This window comes from Cheilinus undulatus, linkage group 12 (genome assembly GCF_018320785.1).
Source record: "Cheilinus undulatus linkage group 12, ASM1832078v1, whole genome shotgun sequence".
In the NCBI taxonomy this organism is placed as follows: domain Eukaryota; kingdom Metazoa; phylum Chordata; class Actinopteri; order Labriformes; family Labridae; genus Cheilinus; species Cheilinus undulatus.
Genome location: NC_054876.1, coordinates 501,222 through 522,118, shown reverse-complemented (window position 1 = coordinate 522,118; position 20,897 = coordinate 501,222). Strand labels below are relative to the sequence as shown.

The 20,897-nt window shown below is 38.1% G+C and overlaps 1 protein-coding gene across 2 annotated transcripts; it reads right to left on the bottom strand.

Moving 5' to 3' along the window:
• Positions 1-1,299: 1,299 nt before the first annotated feature.
• On the bottom strand, positions 1,300-17,595 carry LOC121518777 (vasodilator-stimulated phosphoprotein-like). 2 transcript variants are annotated; one of them, XM_041801373.1, is made up of 12 exons: positions 17,472-17,595; positions 10,374-10,545; positions 8,923-9,103; positions 7,701-7,743; positions 4,705-4,996; positions 4,447-4,547; positions 4,312-4,363; positions 4,164-4,200; positions 3,083-3,128; positions 2,438-2,498; positions 2,074-2,131; positions 1,300-1,978 (listed from the first exon to the last, which is right to left on the bottom strand). In XM_041801373.1, exons 1-12 carry the CDS (start codon positions 17,474-17,476, stop codon positions 1,941-1,943), a joined length of 1,086 nt encoding a protein of 361 aa, XP_041657307.1. In that variant the 5' UTR covers positions 17,477-17,595; the 3' UTR covers positions 1,300-1,940. The 2 variants fall into 2 exon arrangements, with proteins under 2 accessions (XP_041657307.1, XP_041657308.1); XM_041801374.1 differs by having other exon boundaries at positions 3,083-3,125.
• Between the last annotated feature and the right edge of the window lie 3,302 nt (positions 17,596-20,897).

Sequence of the window (20,897 nt, the reverse complement as noted above, 5' to 3'; positions counted from 1 at the left end):
GGGGATAAGGACTCTGACCAGCTACAAAGATGACAACTCAGACTTTACTTCCTCAGGAAGTTAAAGCAGGCTCACCTCCCTCGCCACCTGCTGATCAACTTCTATAGAGCAGCCATCGAGAGCCTCCTGACCTACTGCTGGTGGTTCACCAGCTGCACTGCAGAGGACAGGAAGGACCTGCAGCGGGTGACGAGGGCAACTGAGAAGATCATCGGGACCCCCCCATCTATGTTTATAGACTTTTATTCTTATACGTAAATCCTATTTATTTCTCTGTGTAATATTTTACTGCCAAAATGAGCTGCTAAACAACCTTTCACTGTTCAGTGTTTTTAAAAATATTCTACAGCGACAATAAAAAGATCTTATTTTATCTGATCTTATATGGACAGGAAGAGAGAACAGGAGCCTGGATGATAGCTTTGTTGCAGGTCGAAACAACTGCAGTGGAACACCTTAAGAACTTCTTAAAGACCAAGGAGGAACAAACCATATCTACTCCATCAATGTGGAGGTGGTCAGGACTAAGGGTTGGACAATAAACTGGACAGGTCAGCAAACATGGCCAACAGAGGGTACAGCTGGACAGTATAGAGGCCAAGAACTGGACTACTGACAATAGAAGAGAAAAGGACTCTTGAAAAACTGCTTCATATCCTCAACATACCATCACTCTCTACAGACTACTGTCCCAGTTCTGTTTCACTGACAGACTCAAGACTTCTTTAGTCCCTCTGGCTTTTACAACAACTTTGACTTATGGAAGAGAGGAAACAGACTGACAAGGTGATTTTGGCCTCGTCCACATGGAGATGAAAACAATATATTGCCATTTCGTTTTGAAAAAGTTTTCCGTAAAGGAGTATCCTCGCAAGCACGGAACCACTGAAAATGACTGAAAACGCTGTAGTATATACGCCAAGCCTGTAAGTGGTGCTGTATTGCTGCCACAGAAATGCACCAACAGAGAGAAGAAGATCACAGAAAACTGACACAAACTTCTTCTAGTTGCCCTTCTGGTTGTTCTCTGGGTTGGATTTGAGAACATCTGGTGTATACTTTTTGCAGTGGTGGTAAAGGAGCATCAGATTTTGCTGTAAAAGTTAAAATAAGCTCAGTAGCTTCTGCAGCATGAACACAATCCTGTAGTCCACCATTGTTGTTTTGGTCGGACACATGCAGCCGTCTTAAGAGAGCTACGCTATGTGTGACATAATCGTTTCAAGAAAGATGGGGTTAGCAGTCCACACAGAGACGAAACAGTAGTTGTTTACGGATTTGTGCACTCTGGGACCTGTTTTCAAAAAGTAGCGTTTACAGTCACCCAAAATGCCATTTCAGTGTGGATGAAACGACAATACGACAAAAAAAAAACGTTTGCGTATACACCTGAATTTGTCTCTGTGTGGACGGAGCCTTTCTTTGGACTTAAAGCATTTCAAATTCACACCTAGCACAGACACACCTCATGTTTTTGGACTTTGAAATTAACGTGAACATTTTAACTGAAAGTTAACATGGCCTTGTAAATTCCTAAGATGATTACATAAAAGGCTGGATTAAGTATCTCTTAATATATTACTTTCATTTAAAATTCTAAAGGTCTAACTCTTTCTTTGTGTGTTTTATTTTGTTTTGTGTAGGTTTGAATTTTTTTTTACGTATACATGGTTGGGAAATTGGTGTTGTTAAATGTGACAAATGTTTCAGGCCATCTCTTTTAAACTCTACTGGTTGTCTGAACTATGATCATTAAAGTATACACTTTGACACCAGTTCACTGTAGTTCTACAATGAAACAATGTCCTGAGAAAACATGTCCCTGACTCTATCATGTTTGGAGCAGTCAGCAGAGGGTTTTATTGGTTTGCCCAATTGTATGATTTGACTGCTTGATTGACTGGTTGGTTCTTGGTCCAGTCCTCTGATTTTTGTGGTCATCACTGTGGCTGGGCACTTCGTAGCTCCTCAGTTATTGCTGGAGAAGAAAAAGTCAAAACAATAAGTCAGATGTATTCCTTAAATATTAATGGGTCAAACCTTATTGACATGGGATAGCTGATTACAACTCACCCTTGATAATCTCATCCTTCACTTTTTGGAGTTCCCTTTTCACTTCATCCAGAATTTCCTTCAATAAACAGGTAAACATAATAGTTTTTGATAGAATCAAACCTGTAATTAAAGTCAAGCAGTATTTCATACTGTAACAGTGAGGGGACAGCCTGCACATAAATTATAACTTTGGTACATTTACCCTCTGACTATACGACTCTTTGTAAGCATGATGAATTGAAAATAACATATGTGTAATAATATATATGTGTGGCCACACCACACACACATACAGAAAAACTCAGTAAATTCCACAATAATATAATACATTTTAATATAACCAAACATATGGCAATATGATTTAAGAGATGGAGGAACTAACCTGTTTGATTTTTTCCATATCATTGTCTACACCATCTGAGCCTTTCTTGGGCATCTTGAACCTAAAATAAACAGATTCATATGAACCCATAGCAAAAACTAGACCTCTAAACATCTAACAACCTTCTCCAAAAGCAAAGAGGCAAAACCAGAATTGCTTTATGTTTATTTTATATTACTTTATTCAGCCAGGAAAACCACACTGAGAATAATAAAAAAATATCTTACAAGAGTGCCCTGACAGCATTACTGACAGTAGAAAAGTGTCTCTTGAGAGTGACAGACCTGAACCATCTGCCAGTCAGTGGATCACCTGCTTACCTTTATCATATGGCCTAAATGTTCACATACCTGTCCTCGCTTTGCTCATGACTCCTAAAAGCAAGAGCTAGTTGGCTGGTCACTCAGGAACAGCAGAGTAGGATATGGTTTAAATTCTAAAACCATATCCTTCTTAATGCCAAAGAAGAGCTTCTACACATGTGACCAGTTGTTTCATTCTTTGATACTTGTATCTATATATTTTGAACTCTCACTTAATCTATATACACATCCACACATATCCCCCCTTCATACCCAAATATGACTGACCGCTTTTAAATTGGAATGCATTAATAAATCATAGTCAAAGCTCGGTGGATCTTACCTTTGAGCACTGGCAACATTTTCCTTTGCCTTTCCATTTCTTTCTGCTAAAAATGACAGTATTTTTAATGAATGGCATTTCCATACACCCCCCCCCCTCTCTCTCTGCATATATATATGTTCATTAATGTATATATAGACATATATACACACACACACACACACACACACAAACATATTACTTAAACTTATAGTGCACTTACAAAATAAATTAAAAATATAGACAAAATACCCTTAGTTTTAGTCTTTGACACAACCATACTGACTGGCACCTACACACAAGTTTGGGGAGGGTAAAATGGCCTGATTTGATTGTTAAGACTTCACACAGTGGTAGTTTTATGTCATTTAGCAGACGCTTTTATCCAAAGCAGCATACATTCCAGAGCAAGAACAATACAAGAAAAAGATCTAGACAAGAAGAAACAACATCAGTAAGTGCCACAAAGTGCCTCAGGTCCAACTGGACTGGTGCTGCCACGCAGCGTTAAAGGCAAAGCACATAATGTATACACGTTTTTTTTTTTTTTATATAAACATCAACAATGAAACAACCAAAGATTTATTCAAACATCATCTTCTAATAAAGGATAAGTGAGAAGTAGTCTGTTTGAATGTGTTTTTTAAAACGACGATGTTCACTCAGCCCTGATGTGTATCTGAAAAAACTAAAACTAGCACTAAAATGAAAAAAACTAAAACAAAGCATTCTTGCAAAATAAAAACTAAACTAAACTAACAAACCAGCAGTAAAAACTAATTATAACTAAACTTCAATTCAACACAGAAAGTGGAAACAAAATAAAAAAACATAAACAAATGAAAAATCTATAACTATTATAACCTTGGCTGTGACATGTATCTGAAAAAAACAAACAAACAAAAAAAAAAACTCTAAACTCTAACACCAATAAAAATTAAACTAAAATGAAGCATTTTTGCAAAAACTAAACTAAATTAAAAAGTAAAAATTAATTAAAACTCCCAAACTATTGTAACCTTAATATGTACACATGTGAGTTTGTGTGATTGTATTTGTGTGTATTTTGCATGTTTTGCAATATAATAGAATATAATCTTACCTCCTGCGTCTGAGAATTTTGATTTTGAGTTGTCTTCCTGTACAGACATTTCAACAATTTAACTTTACTTAGTAATCAACAATATCATCTCTAAAAGGTAAAAATATGAAGAAATCTAAAGTCTTTAATTTGCAGTAAAGACACTTACTTTACTATGTTCTGGTTTTTGTTTCGCTGCAGGATCATCAGCAGCTTTCCTTCTATGTAAAAGGTTGAACAGAATGTCAGAAGTCTGTATAATTTAAAGGACGAATGGTTTTTAAAGTCTTTAGAAAAAAATTACCTCCTGGCCAGAATAGCACTCATCTCTCCCATTAGACCTCCCCCTCCACCTCCAGACCCACTTCCACTAGATGGTGTTGCTGGCTTGGGATCTGCTACATCCTGCATACAGAAAAATAACTCGTCAGTAATTTAGCTATTTTGTCTGTCAAGTGGATCCTCTTTTTTGTTTTAGTATAGTCACACAGTACAGTAAATGTGCATCAAGATAACTGGACTGGTTCACTGCACAAGGAAGAAAATATAAAACTGATCTTACCGTAACAGTTTTACGCAGTTTAGCTCCTGCCAGAGCAGCAGCCAGATTGTTCGCCCCTCCACCTCCACCCCCACTACTGCTTCCACCTGCTCCAGCAGTGGGTGGGGGTGGTGCTGGTGGAGCAAGCCCTCCAGATGGAGGGGGAGGGGGTGCAGGTGGGCAAGGTGGGCCTGAAGGTGGTGGGGGTGGTTGGGGAGCTGCTGGGGTTGGTGGTACAAAAGCAGGAGGGGTTGATGCAGCAGTAGATGCCTGTCTCTCCTTTTCCTGCTGTTCCTGCCTCTGACACTCAAGCCTAGACCGAAATTAAATAATAGAAAAATAAACAAATAAATACATACTTTGTATACAAACATACATAAATACACATATACTAGGGGTGTGATGAGACACTTATCTCACGAGACGAGACAAGATTTTACACCTTTTTTTAATTTTGGAAAAAAAATACATGGGTGGATAATATGTCCTTTATACAACTGAAAGTGATAATTGCAAAGCATTCAGGTATATTCAAAAATGTTTAAACTAACTCCTGTTGTACTGAATAGGCTATAATGCTTCCAAAGAGTATGTTTTGTCTAACTCTGACTCAAACTGTATAGTTTAATGTTCTTCAAATCAAACCTTTCATTTTAACAGTCTACAAAATCGTAAGTTTACTACATTATGCACTCATCCCTACAATTTTAATAACTACATTAAATATTATATTTAATTATATATAATAAAAGCATTTAGATTACTTTGAAAGGACTTTAAGCACTGTTTACGGACTGAAATATAAAGAGCTGCATCAGTAAAATCAAACTATTTTTCATCCTCTTTTATGACATCCATATTTAAAACACTCAAAAGAAATATTTCTGTCAATAACACGTTTGTTGTTATTTAGAGAAATAGATTATTTTATCGTTTAGTGGTCTTTTTATCTCACATAGATGCGTCAGATGTGTGTGTGTGTTAATGTGTGCGTTGGTGGGCGAGTGTTTGTCTGGAACTTTGCTATTTGGAGCTAACGGTGGACTCTACGGCGCTCTAACAGAGTTTGTTTTTCTAAGTTTACTGCAGCTACTCATGTTAAGCTTCTGACTGATGATACGCACAGCCAACAGCTGATGGACGTGTGACTGACGACTGACAAACGGTGAGATGAGAAGGAGACATGACGATGCAGCAACTCAGGCTCTGCCCACACGGAGACAAATTCAGGAGTATACGCAAACGTTTTTGTTGGATCAGCATTTCACCCACACGGAAACGGCGTTTCAGGTGACTGTAAACGATACTTTTTGAAACCGGGTCTCAGAGTGCATAAATCCGTATACGACTACCGTTTCGTCCCTGTGTGGACGGCTAACCCCATCTTTCTTGAAATGATTACGTCACACATAGCGTAGCTCTCTTAAGATGCCTGCACGGGTCCGACCAAAACCACAATGGTGGATTACTGGGTTGTGTTCCTGCTGCAGAAGCTACTGAGCTTGTTATGGCTTTTACAGCAAAATCTGATGCTTCTTTACCACCACCGGGAAATGCATAAACCATGTGTTCTTAAATCCAACGCGGAGAACAACCAGAAGGGCAACTAAAAGAAAGTTTGTGTCAGTTTTCTGTTACATTCTTCTTCTACTTTGGTGCATTTCCGTGGCAGCGTTACAGTGCCACTTACAGGCTTAGCATATGTACTACAGCGTTTTCAGTCGTTTCAGTGGTTCCTGAAACGACTCCGTCTTGACAGAAAACTTTTCCAAAACGAAACGCAATATATCGTTTTCGTCTCCATGTGGACAAGGCCTCAAAGTTACAAAGTCACAAAGAGCGGCACTAAAAGCAAGTCTGCATGCATACATGAGCTAAATAAAGACTGTATTCTCCTCACAGAGGCTGCACAAGTTACCAGCAGCAGCATCTCAACATTTCGGGCCGTTATGATGAACTCATTATGCATAGGCGGATCATGCGCAGCCCCACGTAGCACATGAGGAGGAGGGGGTGGGGGTTGGAGCGGTCATCTTAATAGATCACGGATCAGCTCCGTTTCTTCATAGGCTCTTTTACGAACAGATTTAAAGAGTCCAGGGCATCTTTGTGATCTATTATAACTTCCAGTTTGGTATTTTTTCTGTAAGGACAGCTGCTGTTCCTACTGTCTGCGTGATATTGATCTTGCGAGATTGATCTTTCTGCGGCGAGAAATCTCGTGGCGTTTTGATCTTGTCACACCCCTAACATATACGTAATATGGGGGTCCCACTCAGAGTGGCTTATCCAAGGCCCTTATCATGAAGGACCCTCAGAAGGGAACAGTACTATCAAACTACCAGCCTTTAACCTGCCTCAGCACCACGTGGAATAGATGTGTTGCTACATCCATCACTACATGGTGGTGTAGTGAAGCTGAAGAAAGCTGAAGAAATTCGAAGGGTTGAAGGAAGAGCTAGAGATGATGTGGGGTGTGAAGGCAACAGTGGTGCCAGTGGTTATCGGGCACTGGGGTCTGTAACCCCTATAAGCTGGGTGAGATCTGAGATCTTCATCCAGTAGTGCGCAGCTTGAAGGAGACACACTACCGCCCTGGTGGGCAAGGGAGGGATTTTTTTTATATATGCTTCATACATTTCTTTGACATCTTTTTCAAACATGCATAAAAGCAAGACCAAGACAAGTTCCGGCTTCTCTGCATTGCAGTTTTTTTTTTTCTATTTATGAAAAAAAAACAAACAAGAGAATCACTAATCAAAAGCATTCGGAGAGCGCAGACCTCCTCATTAGCCCTATCTCCTAATAGTAAAGAATCCTTTAAAAATTCCTGGATCCAGACGGTGATCCACTCCCAAAATCTAATCAGTTCTTCCTTATGCCATTTCTGACATTTACTGAAAATTTCATTTAAATCCATCCATAACTTTTTGAGTTATGTTGCTAACAAACTAACTAACTAACAAACCCTGCGATCACATGTAGTAAAAATACTAACAACAATTATCATTGAGTACCTTCTCTGGTGTTCCAGCTCCTGGGCAGAAGGTCCACACGGCTCTGGCAGAGCAAAAACAACTACTGATTAGTCTGTGTGTGTGTGTGTGTGTGTGTGTAGGTGTGTGGGGGTGTGTGTGGGTGTGTGTGTGGGGGGGCTTTACAAATAAAGAAAAGTGACCTCAAAACGTGTTGTGTTATTACAAACTAAAGAAAATAACATGAAGGGACAAAATGTCCTTAGTTTCAGTGTCTGATGGGAGTCAGACCAAGGCCTGGAATGAGAGCCTGATTTGATTGTGGGAGACTTCACAGTAATTTTAGGTCTTGAGTATTTTTCAAATGTCAAACTGAATAAATCAAATACAAAGTGAAGAGTAGCCTATTAAAATATATGTATGAAATTGCATAACCATCTCATCCCATATTAATGAAAAAGTCAAAGCTGCTGCTTTGCTACTGACTCCTTTTTAGAGCATCTGAGACGCCCAGATGCAGAAGTCAGGTGTATAATATCCTAACATAAAATAAAATATAAGCGTTATACTGGAAATAATATGATATTGATGCAGCTATCATTGTCTTTTTAATACGTGGGATATTGTATGCATTTTGAGGCATTGTTCCACAATAATTTTTTCAACCGCTGATCTAAACACATTTTTATAATTGAGATTTCCTTGAAATGAAAGGATGACATACTTAATGACATATAAGACTGATCTTTTGTGAGTTCATGTAAATTTAAGGGCCCCTTAACAAGAATAAATGAATGCTAATAATCTCATATTGAGAACGGTTGACTGGGTCTGTATTTTGCTATGCAGTTATATTATTTCAGTAGAACTAACAGTAGAACTAATAAAAGTTGAACTTTAACAAATAATTTGTACAGAATAAACAATAAAGACAGTAAAAAGGTAAGTGTTTGATAAGAGAAGGTAGTGGTGTTTCTGTCTGAGTTTTTAAAGTGAAATAAGACATTAATGATGGAGTTATACATCACTGTGACTGAGGGGAGACATGGACATGGCTTTACCAAAGTGGGTTGAAAGGAACGATAATTCTTACAATTAATTGGGATTTTACAAAAGTTTCACAAATTACGGACCTTTAATTGATCATGATTGATGCAGTTTTTCTTGACAGCTCTAACATATGTTAGAGCTGTCAAGAAAAACTGCATACATGCAGTACATATGATGTAAATGATGATTTAGAGTTAAACAGGGTTGTGTTTACCTGAGCCTGCCGGTACATTAAGGGCTTCTAAAGCGTGCATCATGGAATTAGCAAAAAGAGCAGCATCTTCTTTACTGCCAAAGTTCAGCCCCCACACCTGCTTGGAATCCCGCCACTGATGAAAGTTTGCTGTGGCTTGGTTATACTTCATCCCTTTGATTATGGGACAGTTGATCACCACCTGAAATAAACAGGGAGACCAGCAGTGTTACTGTGTTGAGGATTTCTTTCTTTGAAAGCCACAATATTTCCAACAGTCATATTTCATAAACGTACCACTTCATAAACAAACACTGCATCAGCGCTACCTGCTTTATTCAGTGTACAGGTAGTTTTCACCTTAAATTTGTTTTTACAGCTATAAGAGCTTGAATTAACCTCCTCTGAAATTACAAGTCTGTGGTGTGTAATGTAATCGAGTATTCTTTTGTTGTGTGTGATCCTTGTAGTTCAGTGCTAACCCAATTTATTACATGAGTCTGTTTTACACTTATGGTTTTGAATATTTTCTACGTGCAGCAGAATTTTGATCTTTAAAAGAAATACCATTTATTAAATATTTTACCGAGTAATTCAAAACAATAGACAGAAAAAGCCACAATATGTTTTTTTTAACCCTCCTGCATCCCTTCAAAAGTGTGACACCCATGTAAAAATACCCCCCAAAAAAGACTGCCAGAAAAAAATATGTATCAATGTATCATTACAATTTTTTTTGCATAAATACTTAAAGCAACTTCAGTCCTCACCATGCATGTTGAAAATAATCTGTTTCAAAATTTTAACCTCTTAAATGCCAGTTATTGTAATGAATCAATTTTCTGGGGATGGAATTATCTGAGCCCAGGAGTGTCAAAGATTAGCCTAAAGATTAAACATTTTTAATATTTGTGTAGTGTTTGATTGTATAAAAAGTGCTACACCCATGTCCCTAAGGGTAAAAAAACAAAGAAACAAAACTCTTAGTTTGTTACAACATGAATTAAGTACTGTAAACATTTTTTCCCCTAAAATACCAAAATTCATCTCGAAATACTGTACACATCCTCAGCAAAGTTCATGCCATTTGCATCAACAGAACCAAATTTACCCACAAAAGAAAGTCCAAAAGGGTCAAAAATACCCTTAGGGGTTAATATATTGACTTCTCCATGTTCCTCTATGCTCTTGTCTGCGCTCGGTTTCACTTGAATTACATCAGACCATGATGAACGTCATATTTTTTTCATCTCCCCATATAACTATTTATGCTTTAAGCACATTCATTTTTAAGGATTAATTTTTCAAGAGGAGGACAAAAATATGTCACAAGGTGCTTCATAGATGAACAACATTGTTTAGCTTTTTCAAGGAAATTTAAACATTCACATTTACACAGTGTGTTGATTTTCTATAAGTTCACCCAGAAACAGATGGGGGTTCATGTCTATGAGGACATTTTTCACTCATACCTGCTGGTCTGCCTGCAGTTTGCGGCCCACCACTCTGAAAGTGTTGGCCATGGTGTTGTGAAAGATCTGGACCCGGCTGAAGGAAGCACTATCAGATCCTGCAGGTACCCAGCGCTTGTTGCTGTCATCATACATCATGACAGTTGCTCTCACCTGGCAAACACTGGACTCACTTTAGGAGGAAAAGACAGGATGAAATGATGAGACAAGAAGGCAGACACCAGGTCTATTTTAAAAAACATATTGATATGCTTTCAAAATTACAGGTGAGTTAAGGAATATTCTAACCCAGTGATACTCAACATGTGGCTCTTTTGTGGCTCTTTCTGTCTTAATTTTAAATATTATTCCACCAGAAAACCTTAAAAAAGGGGAACTTTTTTGCCATTTTCACAATTTTTACCACTTTTCACCCATATTAGCTACCTTTTGACATTAAATACCCCTTTTTTATATTATTTGACTATTTTGCAACTTCATTTTGTGACTTTTTCCCCATTTTTTCCACTTTTATCCCATTTTCGCCCTTTTTTCACCTTTTTTGCCACTTTATGCCCATTTAAACTATCCTTCACTATTAAATATCCCTTTTTTTTGCCCATTATTGCAACGTCTTGTCGACACTTTTTTCTCAATTTTTGCCTTTTTTTTTTCCTTTTTTTCCTCACCACTTTTCATCTGTTTAAGCTACCCTTTGCCATTTAATACCACTTGTTTTTGCCATTTTTGCTACTCTTGACTGTTTTCGGCCCATTCTAGTCACATTTCTCATTTTTGTCACTTCTCACCTATTTTTGCTACTTTCTGACCATTTTTTACCTTTTTCTCCCAATTTTCACCTCCTTTCACCCATTTTTTGCCACTTTTTGGGCCTTTAACTAATTTTTTTGCTACTTCAAGCTATTTTTGCCACTTTTTGCCATTTAGATAGTGGCTCTTGCAAAGGCATTTTTCAACAGTTTGAGTCTTGGTTGAGCAACACTGCTCTGAAGGATCTGCATCATATTATACAGTCATGGACGAAAATATTGGCACCCCTGGAATTTTTCCAGAAGATACACCATTTCTCCCAGAAATTGTTGCAATTACAAATGTTTTTGGTATACACATGTTTATTTTCTTCATGTGCATTGGAACAACACAAAAAATCGAGGAAAAAAGACAAAACTGACATAATTTTACACAAAACTCAAAAAATGGGCCGGACAAAATGATTGTCCCCCTTTTAAAACTGTGGGTAAATTGTTTTATTTCAAGCATGTGATGCTCATTTAAACTCAACTGTGGCAGTAACAGGTGCTGGCAATCTAGAAATCACACCTGAAGCCAGTTAGAATGTCTAAAAGTTGACTCAGCCTTTGTGTTGTGTGCCTGTGTGTGTCACACCAAGCATGGAGGAGAGAAAGAAGAGCCCAGAATCGTCTGAGGACTTAGGAAGCAAAACTGTGGAAAAATATGAACAATCTCAAGGTTAAAGACCATCTCCAGAGATCTTGAAATTCTTTAGTCCACTGTGCGTAATATAATCAAGAAGTTTATAACCATGGAGCTGTGGCTAATCTCCCTGGACGTGGACAGAAGAGAAAAACCGACAAATGAATGCAACACAGGATAGTTGGAATGGTGGATAAACATCCTCAGTCAACTTCCACACAAATTCAGGCTGTCCTGCAGACTCAGCGTGCAAAAGTGTCAGCTGGGACCATACGTGGTCATCTGAATGAGATGAAGCACTATGGCAGGAGACCGAGGAGAACCCCACTGCTGACAAAGAGACATAAAAAAGCCAGACTGGAGTTTAAAGATGTACCTGAGTAAGCCTCAATCCTTGTGGGAGAACATTTTGTGGACAGATGAGACTAAGGTAGAGCTTTTTGGAAAAGGAAGTCATTCTACTGTTTACAGAAAACAGAATGAGGCCTACAGAGAAAAGAACACAGTACCTACAGTCAAACATGGTGGAGGTTCAAGGATGTTTTGGGGTTATTTTGCTGCCTCTGGCACTGGGTGCCTTGACTGTGTGCAAGGAATCATGAAATCTGAGACTATCAAAAAATTTTGGGCCCAATGCAGGGCCTAGTGTCAGAAAGCTGGGTCTGTGTCAGAGGTCATGGGTGTTCCAGCAGGACAATGATCCCAAACATACCTGAAAAAGCACCAAGAAATGGTTGGAGACAAAGCTGGAGAGTTCTGAAGTGGCCAGCAATGAGTCCGGATCTAAATCCCATTGACCACCTATGGAGAGATCTCAAAACTGCTGTTAAAGAAGGCACCCTTCAAATCTGAGAGACCTAGAGCAGTTTGCAAAAGAAGAGTGGTCCAAAATTCCATTCGAGAGGTGTAAGAAGCTTGTTGATGGTTATAGGAAGTGATTGGTTTCAGTTATTTTTTTCCGAGGTTGTGCAACCAAATATTAAGTTGAGGGTGCCAATAATTTTGTCCGGCCCATTTTATGAGTTTTGTGTAAAATTATGTCAATTTTGTCTTTTTTCTTCTGATTTTTTGTGCTGTTCCAATGCACATATAGGCAATAAACACATGTATACCAAAAACATTTGTTGATTGCAACAATTTCTGGGAGAAATGATGTATTATCTGGAAAAATTCCAGTGGTGCCAATATTTTCGTCCATGACTGTAACACAGAATAGGAGATTCAACAAGCTCTGAGATTAGTACAAGTATTTTTTTAGTTATCATTTGACATGTAAATATGTCATGTACTAATATATCTATGGTTTTCCCAACCTCAGCAATAACTAGAATTTGAGAACCAATGTCAAGTCAAAGATAGATGAGCTTGAACTACAACTTTAAATACAGAAACAGAAATATGATGGGGGAAAAGCAGAATTTTGATTTAACCTGTAAATGTGCTGCAAATACAATCAAAGTCCGACCGATAACCCAGAAAGCAGAAGGAACAAATTCTAACACTTAGTGGAGCATCATTTTCTGATGGGGCAAACTGAACATTGTTGCCCATGGCCAAACTGACGACTTCAGTGTGAAACTCAACTCTCAACTTCTACACTGAAAGAAAGGCAATTGGCAGGTCTTTGAATTTACTAAGATTAAATGAGTTTATGTAACACAATAAAATCCCATTCCTTACATGAACATAATTTAATCAAGTAGATGTAGCATGTTAAAGAAGAATGTATAATCTGCGTATTTGTTTTGAGTTGACTGAAAGTGATTTAATCAAGTTCTTTCCAAGTGTCACACCATGAGTGAGGGAGTTAATGGTGCAGACTACCCTGTCTATATATGTGTGTGTATATCGGCATTAAGAATAAATGATAGCTGTTCATGCTCACTGTGTGAGGGCTTGTCAAACTTATTCAATTTGTCTATGAGCCATTCCTCACCACAAAATTATTCTGCACTTGTTTTGTTATTGCCACTAGTGATGCACAGTTTGAAACAAATGTACAGTTTCTATATGCACTTGATCTACTGTGAAGAGAAGTTTATATTGAGTTTATGAATGTCTTTGCAGTTATTAATCTGTCCTGAAGATGCTTTTAAAAGCATAGTTGTAGCAAAACAACAATGTGTATTTGGTATCCACTGCATCTTATGTACACAATTACACGATTGGAACTAGTAACTTGAAAATAATGTGTTGATTCAACATGATTCTTTTAAACAGTCTAATTTGATTGAAACATTTTTGTCTAAAGAGTAATAGTTAGGTTGGGATAAGGAAAAAAGGGATGTTGGATCTACACATTTTGATGGTGTGGGACTGACGTACACATTCAAATTGAGTAGATTCAAAGAACTTTTTCTCTCAGTGTAGAAAAGCATAGTATTATATTCTATGATGTTTTTCTTTAACATAGTAAGAGGTACAGATTTTCTTTTAAAATGTAGTCGGGAAAATTCCAATCAAAATGTCTAATTTCCACCAATAGTTTTTCTCCTCATTGTAAGCGCCATGAACAATAGAGTGATCACAATAGGAAATATGTTATTGGCAGGCTTGAGAGAGGTATTATGTTTGTCACTGATCTCATTCAGCTAATTAAAAGTGCCTAACATGCAAATGTTATGATCGTTTTACCAAAATGAGTCCTCCAGCAGTGTAACTTGTGTGGAAATAACTTTGTCTGTTCTTTATTTAAACGAAGTTACCACAGGGGGTTACAAAACGGTCTCAGAGCCAACAACACTGCCTAGAATTACAAAAACATCAAATGAATTCCATGCCTGTTTCTTGATGTTGAAAATCTTATTTTGAAAAACAGATGTTGCAGGCTTGCAGATATGAGCTGCTGCTTCACTTTACAGGCCACCATAGCGATTACCTTTACAGTTTCTACTTTTCTCCTGTTTCATACGGGTTTGTTTCATAATCACCTATAAGGTAAGACACTATTTAACACTTTTGTTGTTTTTAAGTTAAAATGAATTGTGTGCCCAAGTTTTAAGTTAACTTAAAAGCACGAATAAATATGTTTAAAATAAATTAAAAAATAACACTTTTGTTGTTAGTTGTTGTTGTTGTATCTTAACACATCAGATGTATTATCTACATGTGACTGAATATTGGATTTAAACTGTAAGAACGTTTTTTCACCCGTTACTGGCTGGGTTTAGTTTACGCTGGGCAAACGTGATGGTCTGTGATGTCACCAACCAACCATGAGAAATAGCCCGCCCCCCCCAATGTTACAACGTTGGAAAATCCCCAGCAGTTCATCTCAGTCCAGTCTGTTGTTAGCTGATGTCACCGCCTTTGCTGAAAGTTAACAGCTGTTGCTTTTTGTTCATTGTGAGCTAAATTTGCCAAATCTATCAGCCACAGCGGTCTATGGATATTTAAAGCAGGGGTCGTCAACCTTTTCAGTCCACGACCCCCAAAATAAACCAGAGACCAGGGACCCCCACTGTACCTGAAGATTGTTGAACAGCCATGAACATTCAAGAATAGTCATGACAAGGCCGTCCATAAGGGGGGATAAAGGGGAGAGCTTTCTGGACCCAGCCAAACTGGGGGACCCAGAAAGTCAGCAAAATCAGGGTCTATTGTAAAGTTAAGCGGCAGAATATACATATTTTATATTTCACCTGAAAAAACTCTTAGTGTTAAAGAAACTAATATATTTTGAAAAGCCTTCTTACAAATCTAAATCCCTTTTCTTTGAAAAATTAATAAAATGGGTTAAAATAGCTGAAATGGGAAATAATGCCAAATAAGGTGGTGAAATTGGATTTTAAAGGTAGGAGAAATGGGTTAGAAGTGGCAAAAATTACATAAAAATGGCAAAAAAAATTTGGCAACAATTGGCAACATTTAAATAGTTTTAAAAGGGAGTTAAAAAGGGGCAGAAATGGCTTTAAACTGTCAAAAATGGTTGGAAAACTTGGTGAAATGGGATGAAAAGTTTATATAAAATGGTCAAATAGGATTAACTGACAAAGAAAATATAGAGATTTTGGCAGAAATTGGTTATAGAAATGGTTTAGAAGTGGCAAAAACAGGCAGAAAAAAAAGTGGTGGAAATGTTTGAAACTTGACCAAAAAAAGTGTTGAATGGCAAAAATGTGTTAAAAATTGGTGGGAAAAAATAATGAAAAGGATTAAAATTGGCAAATTGGTGTAAATTGTCAACAAGTGTAATTTAAAAAAATATTCTTCGTTTTTGTAGAGCACGTGTAGACCCCCTCTCAGTATCTTGCGACCCCTAAGGGGGTCCTGACCCCAAGGTTGAGAACCGCTGATTTAAAGCATCATAACAGAAATTTGAGACAGAAAACAAACTTTGTCTCTGCTCTGGCAAAGGTCAACGTGAGGTCAGAGGCAGGATAATAGTGAGGGTCCTCATAGAGTTCTCCCTTGGACCAGATGCAGCAGGAACACACATCTTACCAGCTGAAGGTGTGTTTTAGTCCATATTTCACATTTACATGATTTAAAGACTGTGACTGTATCTCCACAAGCAGAAACTGTTTAATACCTCCTGTCTGTTAGCATTTAGTAAAGCATCCATTGATAAACTCGGTCTATTCCTGTCAAGTCTGTCATAATAAAAGCGTTTACTGCTAATCATTATTGAAGACTTTAATTTTGACGAGCAACTTAAGGAAACTGAGTATTTTCAGCAGCAACTCAACAACAAAAACGTCTCATTAACGGGAGGGATTGTAAATACCACCTCAATAAGAAATGAGCAATAATGAAATACCTGACGAGTTAAAAACTGCTTTTTTTTTTTAAAGGAAACTCTTTCCCAGGTGAAGATTTTTGGAAACACAGTTTACAGCATTTATCAAAACCTCTATTTCCAAAAATAACCATCTACATGCGGACTAGGGATGATGGAAGAGGACTGAGGTCAAAGGTCTGTGAGGCTGGTTCTGGTTCAAAAGTTACAATATTTGTTTTGGAGACTCAGGAGGCTCAACAGCATGTGTGGCAACAACATGCCAGGTTATTTATGATTATATTTCCTAAAACAAAAGGCCTCTATCAGTGAAAAAAACATGTAGGCTTTTGTGTGACTCTGCATGGCTGCTGTCAGAAAACTGATGCATGTAAAAGTGATCACCATTCTCTTTGAACTGCAGTTAAAAACTCTTCTACATAATGATGGTGTAGAAATAATGTGTCCTGTTGTTACCGATGTGAGAAACATTGTTAAAACATTTTCATAAAAACAGTACAACTACTGTAACCCGCATCAAATCAAGTTATTTTCTGTGCAGTTGTTGCAAAGGTTGTTGCGGTGGGAAATTGTTACTTCCTGTTAAAATGGTTTGACGTTTCATCCACTTCCTGCACCGTCAAACACAACCTAATATGGACTTTATTATTTCACAAGCAATGTAACTCATAATTAGTGTAATCTGTAAATCTAAATTTGGCATTATATTCTCTCTACCACATAAAAAAGTTCTGCTGCTATCGTACCTTGGTAAAAGTCACACTTGTGCAGTAGATTATTCGATTAGAATCTTAGTCAAGTGAACAGTTGTAGGAAAGGGTCATTCAGCACTTTCTATTCATGCATGTTATTCAGTTCTAGCAGCCCCATTATGATTAAGACTGAAAAGTTCCAATTAGATAAACAGTCAATAGAGAATGGCTCACCTCATATTTCAGCAGTAGACAGAATAAAAAAAATCTTGCTTTCATAAGTTGTTGAGTCAGTCTTGTCAGCTCTGATCCTCTCTGCACACCCGTTGTTGCTCTCTTCTCTGTGATGCTGTTTAACTTCAACCTCTTGCATTTCTGCATTTGCTTTCTCACTTCCTAGGTATGATTTTTTTCTTCTCTTCCTGTTCTGGTTTCTGCCACTTGTTCTTGTTTTTTTTTTTTTTTTCTAATTCTTATTTTCAAGCTCCCATTTTATTCCACATCTGACTGCCTGATTTATGTCTGCATTTTACTATTCTTTTCATTTTTCATTCATAGACCTGTATGAATTTAAGAACTTATGTGATGAGAGAGACAGTGAGTGTGTGTGTGTGTGTGTGGGTGGGGGTGTGGGGGTGTGTGTTTGTGTGTGTGGTGGTAGTGGGGCGTCTTTTTATATCAAGCTAAAGTCTATTTTGAGGTAATCATTATTCTGAGTGTAGCTTACTTTTGTGTGTTTCTTTTTTTTTTAAATAAATTCTGTTTATTGAGTTTTTAACAGAACAAAGTAAACCCACAAACAAATAATAACACAGCTACAAGACTGGATAATCCATCAACTAAAACGTTTTGTAACATAGATAAGAAAATCAAACAAGTCATTATACTTGCAAAGTAACCAAAAGTGTGGGGTTCAGACGCTCTCATGTCCATTACTCAAGATCCAAAAATGCTCTGATTGTCTGCAATGTTATTTATTTATTTATTTATTTTAATGATGAACATTTTATTGAAATTTTGTAACATCAAGTACAAATATTTATACTTAGTACATGTATACCAAATAGAAGAACCAAATCTGGAAAAAAAAGAGGGAAGACAAAAAAGGGGAAAAGGAACAAAACAATAAATAATTTTGCAAAGGTTAAAATCAAAGCTTGGGCAACAATGGGCACAACAGCATGACATGATGTAAGGTAAATACATTTCTCTTCTAGGCTAGACCCCAGGGGAGGGGTTACCAAATATCTGTTGCTGATAAGATTTCTAAAGCCTCTCCAGGCCCCCCACACCTCAGTTTGCATCATTAATACTTGACAGATATTGTTCCCACTTCAAATTATAGTATTCTATTCAGTTTATAAGTCTAAAGGATAGACCCTCCAGAGCAGCTAGTCTACCTAAGTGATTATGCCAGAGATTAACCGAGGGGGCAGAGGGAGCCTTCCATTCCGACACAACTAGCTTACGCCCTAACATCAGTGCAGTTTGCACCATTCTGCCTCAGGGGGAGGGAGTTTCCCAAGGGGCATTGGGTCTCCGAAAATAAACAAATTTGGACAAAAGAGTATTTTGTACTTAATAATATGCACTAGATTTCTGTGGATGTCAGACCAAAAGTCCTGTATCTTGGGACAACTGCATAACATATGAGTTAACCTTGTTTGTTGTTGCATCTCCAACACTCTGGGGTTTGTACTAATTTCTATACAGTCTTGATGGAGTTCAGTACACTCTGTTCAAAATCTTAGACTGAACAAGTCTGGTTTTAAGTTCCCGGGACATCTTTTTAATGTTGCATAGAATCCTGTGCCATTCCTCCTCTGTGTATTTTACATTGAGGTCGGCCTCCCAGGATGATCTTAATGTTGATCTGCCCTTATCTAATGATTTCATAAGCATTGCATGATAGAGAGAGAGAGGCCTCATGTCCTTTGCCAAAAATCTCTATTATTCGTGATAGGAAGCTTAAAGTGGGGGGTTGTGTTGTGACGGACCCAAAGGTGTGGAGTAATAGATGTCTGAGTTGTAAATATATCCAGAAATGATTCTGTGGTAATTGAAACTGTGTCTTCAAACAATTAAAGGACTTAAGTGTGCCTTTCCCCCGAGGACCAGGATTCCTTTATCCACCCTGTGTCTCCAGAGGAATGGTGACTTCCCCAAGCAGAGTTAAGGGTAGAGCCAAATGGAGGCTTGAGAGTGAAGATAGGGAATAAAATTGTGTATGAAGGCCATCCTTTTCCACAATCACTGAATATGTGAAAATATAGGGTGAGCTTGAGCCTCTTGTGGGAGTTTAGTGGTGAGGAGGTGTATAGGGGGGAGTGGTCTGCTGAGAAATTTCTCAAGGTTAAACCATGAAGGGGCTTTCTCTGGTGGCAAAGCCCAGTGGATTATGTGCCTGATAGAGAATGCATAGTGATACAGCAACAAGTTAGGGACACCCGATCCTGCCTGATCGACAGGTCTCTGTAATTTTTTAAAATTTAGCCTGGGACATTTATCTTTCCATAGAAATTTATTACATAGTCCATCAAATTGTTTGAAATATTTCAGTGGTATCTTAATAGGGAGTGCCTGGAGAAGATAGTTAAATTTGGGCACACAGTTCATTTTAATTACATTGGCTTTGCCCAACAGGGAAAGGAACAAGGGAGACCATCGGTCTATATCTGTCTTAAATTTATCTTAAAGGGGTTAAAAATTGACACATATCAAGTCTGATAACAATGGAGGAAATGTGATACCAAGATATTTAATTCCTGTATGGGGCCAAGAAAATTTCCCTGTTTGAATTAGGGTCTTGGGGCAGTAGGGAGTGAGGGAAGGGGCCTCTGATTTGTCCCAATTCACTTTATATCCTGACAATTTAGAGAACCTCTCTATGATTTTAAAGAGGGAGGGTATAGAGTGTTCCAGCTTTGTTATGAAAACTAACGTATCATCTGCATAAAGCATCAGTTTGTGGGGACTACTGCCTACTTGAATGCCTGGAAAATCAGGGTCTCTACGAATTGCGGCTGCCAGAGGCTCCAATATCAGAGCAAATAGCAGTGGGCTCATTGGACACCCCTGTCTAGTGCCTCTACAGAGTTCAAATGATTATGAGATTAGACCATTTGTTGCAACTGAAGCTCTAGGGTTTGTGGACAAAAGATTGACTCAGCTAATGAATTTCTGACTGAAGCCAAAGGTTTCTAAAACACATAACAGGTACCGCCACTCCACCCTGTCAAACGCCTTTTCGGCATCTAGTGACAGTGCGGCAGCAGGTGAAGCATCAATCCAAGGAGCTTCATTTTGAGTGACCCACATGATGTCAATTAAGCGTCTAATATTATCTGCAGCATTGCGGTTGTGGATGAAGCCGACTTGGTCTGGATATATTAGACTGGTCACCTCACAGCCAATCAAGCTGATAGGTCTGTAGCTTTTGCAATCTAGTGGGTCCTTATCTTTCTTTAAAACAAGGGAGACAAGGGCCTCAGATAATGTAGGTGGCCGACATCCCATATCAAAAGCCTCAGTGTACATCTTTAGAAGCAAAGGGGAGACCTCTTCTGCATAGGCCTCATAGAATTCTGCTGTACAGCCGTCTAAACCTGGGGCTTTACTGGCCGAGAGACTTCTAATGACCTCCGTGATCTCCTCTTTAGT

Bases quoted from the DNA above. Each gene is read 5' to 3' on its own strand.
- LOC121518777 (XM_041801373.1), bottom strand. The intron at 4,201-4,311 runs GTAAGTGTCTTT...ATGTCTGTACAG, and splicing joins AAAAACCAGAACATAGTAAA to GAAGACAACTCAAAATCAAA. The intron at 2,132-2,437 runs GTTAGTTCCTCC...TGTTTATTGAAG, and splicing joins ATATGGAAAAAATCAAACAG to GAAATTCTGGATGAAGTGAA.